Raw genomic sequence first — 8,510 nt, forward strand, 5'->3', positions numbered from 1 at the left:
TTTTTGATGCCAGTTCTTGAAAATTTGCTTTATTGTGCTGACTTGTTTGTAAGACAACTGCTGGTAAAGCCTTGAATTTGCTGAGGTTTCAAGGTTTGACTTTTTTCATCTATAAATATATCTGCAGACAATAGAATGCAAAAAGTATATATATATATATATATATATATATATATATATAAAACATAACCTCATGTTTTTCAGATCAGATCTTGCTTTTAATTTGGAAGGCTATGCCTTTGTATTGCTAAATGATATCTTCACAGCAGCAAATGGAGTTTACACAAAACAGAAAATTGATCCAAAGGTAACTTTGTGATGAACAGATTTTATAGGGGGCATGTTTTTATTTTTTGGAAAGGGTTTATCTTCTGTTATAACATAACTAGATGAATGTCAAGTAACACCAGATTTTAACAAATATAATGAGTTTCATGTGCTTTCATACTCTAGTTACATACATGATCTTTATTACAGTTAACCTAGGGAAAATTTCAGGCTGCATAGAGGGAATTAATATATTTGACTTTTACCCAGTGCACCCTTAATAGCGGAGTGGAGCATGGTATTATATAATGTCAGGGGTGTCAAACTCCTCTGGCTCCAGGAGGACCAGTCCACGGGTTGAAATAGTGGTGTGGAGCCAGCCCCATGGACTGCATTGGGCCCACAGTCCCCCTTCCTTTCCCTTCCACCCCCCACATGCTGGATCCAGAGCTTGCTCCATACATATAACAAGAGTAGTGAAAACACAGCAGTATGAGCTCAATACTGGTCTCTTGTCAGGGCTGTACATTAGTTGCCATCCCATGCTGAAGCCAATAGTGCCATGCCTTCATTATTATTTTTACTCTTGCTAGGTACCTTTTAACTAGCAAGTGTCTGTCTATATGTGCTACCATCACATGCTCATCCTGCTGTGTACGTCTCCCAATCCTAACAAAGTGTCATCTGAGTACTAGCTCAGGTTACTCCTGAGTCCTTACCCTGTACAAGATCTGGTGGTTCTTCCAAAGCCCAGCTACACCAGGCTACATTCCAGAATTCACCAGCTGTCAACACAAAGCAGTTCAGGATATGGACTTAATTAAAGTTCTAGCTCTGTGATTGAGACTATATACCCCTGAACATGAGCCAGTACAGAACTGAGTGTGCAGACATGCTGACTGAAATGGTAGTTCATCACAGTGATTAAAGGCTTTAAGTGTAAAGATTGTGATTCTATTATTTCAGTTGTGCTGCATTGAGTTATGCCTAGTCATAAATAGACCACCAGAGCAATGGTTAAGTTGTTATTGCCTAACATGCTTCAAATCTCCAAAAGGTCTGTTTCATATTTCACAGGAGCTGGGGAAATATGGAGTCCTTTTCTATAATGCTTTTTTTATGGTGATTCCAACGGTTATTATCAGTTTCTCTACTGGAGACCTACAGCAAGTAAGCAGCCTCTTCTCAAATTTCCACATTATCCTACTTTATGTGCATGTTATGTACTCAGAGTTCCTAGGAGTAAACTGTGCTAGCAGCATTCTCCAAATGTATAGCTTACTGATCTGAATTAATTTCAGCAGGGTACAGAAAATGTTACTTAGTATATTCTGGCTGTTTGTTTCTTCACTCAACCAGAAATATTGGCCATTCATTTTTAACAACATAAAAGATGATTAATAAAACTGTAAATGCACTTTCTCCTTAAAAAAGAAAAAATAAAGAAATCTACACCATATTCTATCATTTTCACATTTAATGTTAGAGTGATAAGAGAGTGCTCTTATTTGACTGTGCAGGTGCATGTGCACATGCTATTAATGCTCTGTTAGCTTACTGTACAGTAAAATACACAGTATTTTTTGGGAGCGCATCTACACTTGTGCCCCTTGGGAGCAAATTTGCTTCTGACAGAAGCAGTTAAGTGCAGGGCTATTCCTGCCCTCTCCTGCCCCCCTACATCAGCCAAGGGGTTGGGGGGAACTTCAGGCTCCCCCAGGTGCCAGCCCCAGCATGGCAGGGGACATCAGAGTAAGGTCTGGGCTCTAGGGGAGCAGCTGCCTCCCAGCCCATCACCCCTGTCCCAGGCAATTGACTCCTGCCCAGCCCCAGCTCTGAGATTGGAGTGGAGGCTGGGACTGCCCTGGGCAATTCCCCTGCCCCCTGTTCTCTGCACTGACTAGGAGCAATTTGCTCCCAGTCAGCTGTCTACACATGTGCTACTATGCAGTAAATCTACTATGTGTATATACAGGTGGTAGCCAACTACGCAGTAGACAAATTTACTGCGCCGTAAATGTTGCACATGTGTAGACAGTGGTGCTTTACTGCGCAGTAGATTAGTTTATTGCGTAGTAAAGCATCTCGTGTAGACACACCCTATTTTATGGATTTTTTAAAAGGCAGTTTTTCTTCTGTATGTGGATTTTACCTTCATAAGAAAGAGCCTATAGGTAGTAGTCCTTGGGCACTTTTACACATGCTCTGGTGGTGGAAGGGGGTGGCACTTTAATTAAAGCGGCTCCAAGAGCTTATTTATTTAAAGCATCATCGTGTCTCCTATATTAGTGTCCCTGCACTTAAAAATTGCGGTGGGGGTGGTTGAATGAAAGCTTGTCGAATGAGCACACCTGTTCAAGTCCCCCTGCCGCCTTAAGTGCAGGGACACAAGATGCACGAGATGCAGGAAGCTGCTGGAGCACAGCAGTTGCCACACTCCAGCAGGCTCTATTAATTGAGTCTGCTTCTTCACCACACTAGAATTCCAGTGCAGTGGAGCAACCTCTGCACTTGTGTATAGGTGGCCGTTGCTTCTTTGAGTAGTTCCCTTTTAGTTAGTATTTACCAGTTACCTGCTGTTGTGCACTGAACAGGCCGTGACATTTTTATATTGGTGTATTTTTAAAATACTGTCATTACTATGGTGAAGTTCTGTCCTCTGTGTGAAATATCATCTTGTAGCCTCAGTTTAGTTTAGCGAACTATTGTCTATTTCAAAAGCATATCAAACAGCCTTGTTTGTGTTTTCAGCGGAGGCCCAAATTTTTACATGGTAATAGGGTTTAACTGTAGAAGACTGAAAGGGTGGAGGCATTTCAGTGGCAGTGCACAAGGAAGTTTACTGCTGTGGTTATATGCTGGTCAGAGGAAGGATTTCATTGTCCTGGGATGTTTATCTGGCACTTCTCAAAAGCAATTCAATGATCTTTTTGTTTTTTCTTTAAAAACGAAAAGAAAACCACAACAAATCTATCACGGCTACTGAGAATATATTTAATTTAATCTATTAGTATTAAGTCCCATTACTTTTGGAGAGGAAACGCAATGGCCGCATCTGTATGAGACACTGCTGCACAGTGGTACTGGGCATTTATTTAGCACTTGTATAATCAAATACTAAATAAATGCACAGTAACTGGAGTTACTGAACAGTAGTGCTGATGAACACCTTTTTAGTGACACTACTGTGCAGTAGCGTATTGGCACTGTTGGTGATGTGGTGCTCTACTGTGGAGTATTATTTGGCCACTGCGCAATCAGCTTCTTATGTGGTCAGTATCTATGCGGTAATTAAAATAACAGAAAATGCAGAGAAGCTGTTGAATGATTTTTAAATTAGTGTAAATTATACCTTTAATTTAGCTGATTCTCAGATAACAGGAGTTTTCATTGCATTTCTGCTACCTCGTCAGGGTTTGCACTTCAGTCCATCATGAGCAGTATACAGTCTCTGCTGTGATGGGCAGTGCCAACCAAAATATTTATATTCAGTCTGGGTAACGGCGGAAATTTTTTTCCACTTCCCATGACTAGTGCAGAGTTGATAAAATAGAGCATCTCATAAACAATGCTGTCTGTGAATGTCTCAGTCAGTCATTTGTCCATAGCCCTGCTGGATGATTATTAGCACATCTTACTCCGAGAAAGTGACCTGAAAAAAAAAGAAAGTGAAATCTCTTTGATGCTTCTTTGTAACAGTCATAATTCCAGTTTTTTTATGGCTGCATATTCAATCATTTAAACTATCTGGTTTGGGTGCTGGAAGTAGTCTCAGTGGTCAATAGGGGGGAAAGTGACCTAACATAATAGTTGCCAATGTATAATTTTGACTTCTATTGTCCTCTTTCACAAGAAACAGTCTTCAATATGATGTTTTAACTTCTTAATTAATGTGATAAATGAAATATTTGAAATAGACCTTTCCTTCCATGTTGCCAACTACTTCTGTTAGAATGAAGGAGTGTTCTGATGTCTCTTTTTACAAGTTTCTATTTTCAGGGAGCTGAGTGAAGGCTTCTTAAAGATACACACACATTCTTGTTTTTGCACTAAAAAGAAAATGTTGCTCAATACTTGTATGTGAGGATGGTGTTAAGCTAACCATCCTTACCTAAGGCTTTGCATAATATAATGGGTTTTTGAAAAGGTAGAAGATCAATCAAATTGTTTACTCCCATCAGCCACTACAGCCAAATAATATGGTGTCTGGTTTGCAAAAAGTATGCCTTCTTTACCTTTCATGCTCCACTATTGGCAAATCACAATTATGCAGAGCTAAATAAATTTCAAATATCCATGAACGTTCATGAATTCACGAATTACAACATGCAGTAAAGGGGTGATGTTGTAACCTTGATAGTTCAAGAAATACCTAAAAGGAAAGGATTTTTGTGGATGATATCCTTTATTGGATCAGCTTCATGGTTGCAGTGCATTCTTCTTTAGGTACCCTGCATTTGAAAGCCTGTGTAAGTCCAATAAAAATTATCACCGACAAAAACTCTTGTTTCTTGCATGCTGTAAATCCACTTATGAAGCCCCTTGTTTACGTCTGCAAAGATGCTGAATATTCATTGAAAACTGTAATAAAGATCTCTTTGACTTCAGTAGATACAGGATTAGACCCTAAAATCTGTAGACAACAGTCCTATTATTTGGAATAGGTACAATTCTGAGGGAAAGAGATTTATTTTTATAGCTTTTTACTAATGTTACTGTAAAGACTGCTTTGCTATATATAAATGATATATAATATCAACTCCATGTATAAATGGGTGTTCAAATCACTAATTTGTCTGAAGTGTAAATTAGTATTCATTGGTTGCATGGTGCTTTCCAGACACATTTTACCACATCAGTCTTCTACAGTTAAGTAATGACAGAGGCAATTGAAGACTGTTTTACAAATAAACTAAATTTGTAACTTGTTCATACCATTAACTTGTTATTTATTGAGTTAAATTTGTAAATTGTTTCCAGTATGAATATTGATTCTTCATAATTCCAGTATGTATCTTAGTATTTTTTCATATTTTCATTTTAGCCATATTCTCCATGTATGTATATACGCTTTTAATCATATGGCATCTAATCATATATTTGCTTTTTTTTATAGGCCACAGATTTCAAGCACTGGACAAATTTTTTATTTCTCTTTCAATTTCTTCTTTCCTGCTTGTTGGGGTAAGGGTATAGTTTGATAAATGTCAATGTTTGGGCTACTATTATTTCGAATCTCAAAAGTAAAATCCTCAAAGTAGGTCTATGGAAATTTCTAAGAGAATGTGTTTTACTAAAATATGGGGGAGAGATTCTCAGGAGATGTTTAATGACAAGGGACTGGATCCAAACAATTTTTATTGTCCTTAAAAAAATGTATTGGTTAGAAAAGTGTTACCTTTTTATTAAATCTCTCTTATTTGTCTCTTTCAGTTCCATGAGTTTCTCTCTCTGCAGTTAATAGATTGTAAGGTCGGTAGGCTAGGGTCTCTTTCTGTTTATTTGCTCTTTGAAGTACCTGGCACAACTTGGACTCTATAAAATGATGAATAACAATAAAAAATACAGTTAGCATTGCAGAGCCAAAGAAGGCTAGAAAAGCCAGCTGGATTCTATTCTCTCTCACACATCATCAACCCAAGTGTCAGCTAATTTTAAATAATGTCATTTGTGTTACTGGTGGTGAGATAGCGTATAGAGAACGCAACCTGATTCACATCTCAGATAGGGCTTGTGCAGATGATATTTAGAAAGAGCTTTTTTCTTTTTACTTGTATTTTGAACAAATTTGGTGTAGAGCCATTGAAATAAAACAAAACAGTAATCCTACAGTGTCCTTTTTAGAGTTGCTTTTTTCCCAGAAGGTAGATATACTTTAAAGGGACAAGAGGAATTGAAGTCTCCTGTAAGATATTGATCACCAGGGATCCTGGTTTTCTCTGATAAAAAAAAATCTCCCAAATCCACATTTTTCAACGATTAAAATGAAACACCACTAATATAGATATATTTTTCTGTGATTAAAATGAAACACCACTAATATATAGATATATCTACTTATGTGTCTACTAATATGTAGATACCTCTCTATATATTAGTGATGTTTCATTTTAATCACAGAAAAATGTGGATTTGGGGTTATTTTTTTTAATCCGAAAATTAGGGATTTTATTTATTAGAGAAAACCAGGATCCCTGTTTCATAGTTGGTAGGGTCAGAAGGGACCTACGCAGATCATCTAGTCCAACCCCCTGCCATGGGCAGGAAAGGATGCTGGGGCCAAATGACCCCAGCTAGGTGGCTGTCTAGCTTCCTTTTGAAGACCCCCAGGGTAGGGGTGAGCACCACTTCCCTTGGAAATTGGTTCCAGCTGCTAGTCACCCTGACGGTGAAGTAGCACCTCCTGATATCTACCCTGAATCTACTCTCAGTCAACTTATGGCCATTGTTCCTTGTTACCCTGGTAGTGATCGAGGGAACAGGGACTCTCCCATAGCCTGCTGGTCCCCCTTGGCAAGTTTATAGGCAGCCACCATATCCCCTCTCAGCCTTCTTTTGTGGAGGCTGAACAGGTTCAGGTCCTCTAGCCTCTCCTCATAGGGTCTGCCCTGCTGCCCCCTAATCAGGCGAGTGGCCCTCCTCTGGACCCTCTCAATGCTGTCCATATCTCTCCTGAAGTGCACCGCCCAGAACTGGATGCAGTTCTTCAACTGCGGCCTGACCAATATTGCATAGAGGGGGAGGATCACCTCCTTGGACCTGCTTGTGATGCGTCTGTGGATACATGACAAAGTGTGGTTAGCCTTCCTGACTGCTCCCCCACATTGGCGGCCCATATTCATCTTGGAATCAGTAGTGATTCCAAGATCCTTTTCTGCCTCTGTGCCGATGAGAAGGGAGTTCCCCACCCTGTAGGTACACTGCTGGTTCTTCCTCCCCAGGTGCAGCACCTTGCACTTGTCCGTATTGAAACCCATCCTATTCTCATCCACCTGTGAACTGTTGATCACTTACAGTTCTGAGCACCTCTGAATGTTACTGATCCATCCTCAACTCATATTGGTACTGATAACTGAAGAAGATTTTCAGCACCTCTTAGAAGTTCTTTCTCCCCATGTATAAGTGGTACAAGTTGGATACAGATATAAATGCCACAAAAGAAAAAGTGACACATTTTTCTCCTTAAAGAGCTACTCTGTAGGGTACTTAATAAAACTCCATGTCAAGCAAATATTCTTTATTTTAAAACTTTATAACTACATAACATTTTATTTTAGTGTAACAGGAAATGTCATTATTTTATGGTGTTTGCTTATGTAATAGATTCACATGTAATGGACTTACTAAGATTTGTCTCCCTACTTCAGGTTTCTCTTAATGTATTCTACAGTCCTATGCAGTCACTACAATTCTGCACTTACAACAGCGGTGGTTGGTGCTATTAAAGTAAGTTTTAAAAGAGAAATGGGAATATTGAAATGGACAATGTAGAGTCTTCAGTTCCCAGGTGTCTTGATTATGTTTTAAAATGGCTGGCTGTATTTGCATGGAACTCAACATAAAGACTAGGGCTGTGCGAAGCTTTGGTCCCTGATTCGATTCAACAGAGATTTGGCCCTATTTGGTGGCCAAATCTCCAAATCTGAATTGAATCAGAGGACCCTTTAATCTCTCCAAATCAATTTGGAACCCTCCAAATTGATTTGGAAAGATTCAGACAGATTCAGTAATTCACATATAGAGACAGCTTTAAATGTGTTTTATACATACCTCTAGGTAGCAGAGGCTCTGAATACTGTGATGCTGGGGCAGATGCAGCATCTCACAAAAGCATGGGGGGCTCCCCAGTGCACTCAGCAGCAGACCCGGAAGTGGACCAGAACCACTTCCTGGCCCCCCTCCCCAGGGACTGGTGCCTCCTGGGTCTGGGGGGGCACCCGGCGTCCCCCCGTGGCTGATCACTGAGCTGGGGGGTAGGGGGGGCCCACGGGTACTTGCAGTCCACTTCCGGGTTCACTGCCAAGCGCTCTGGAGAGACCCCCGTGCTCCTGTGGGACGCTCCATCTGCCCCAGCATTGCAGCAATCACGAGCTGCGCTGCTACCTCAAGGTATGTAGAAAAAAACTTTTAAAGCTGTGCCTGTGTCCAAATTGCTGATTTGCCGAATTAGCATCAAATCTTCAGATTCAGATGCGGCCGAATTGAATCAGGGACAGTGATCCAAATCAACAGATTGAATCACT

General features: G+C 40.0%; 1 protein-coding gene across 1 annotated transcript in view; it reads left to right on the forward strand.

Moving 5' to 3' along the window:
- The window catches only part of SLC35D2 (solute carrier family 35 member D2), a gene marked incomplete at its 5' end in the record, with an annotated part of 44,583 nt that overhangs the window by 24,516 nt on the left and 11,557 nt on the right, over positions 1–8,510 (forward strand). The window contains 4 exons of the mRNA XM_019518224.1: positions 205–307; positions 1,345–1,437; positions 5,384–5,451; positions 7,635–7,713. Of these exons, the coding sequence (XP_019373769.1) occupies positions 205–307; positions 1,345–1,437; positions 5,384–5,451; positions 7,635–7,713 (343 nt within the window). The remainder of the gene's footprint in view (positions 1–204; positions 308–1,344; positions 1,438–5,383; positions 5,452–7,634; positions 7,714–8,510) is intronic.

Source organism: Gavialis gangeticus, unplaced genomic scaffold (assembly GCF_001723915.1).
Source record: "Gavialis gangeticus isolate Ggan-Ray unplaced genomic scaffold, GavGan_comp1, whole genome shotgun sequence".
Lineage (NCBI taxonomy): Eukaryota > Metazoa > Chordata > Crocodylia > Gavialidae > Gavialis > Gavialis gangeticus.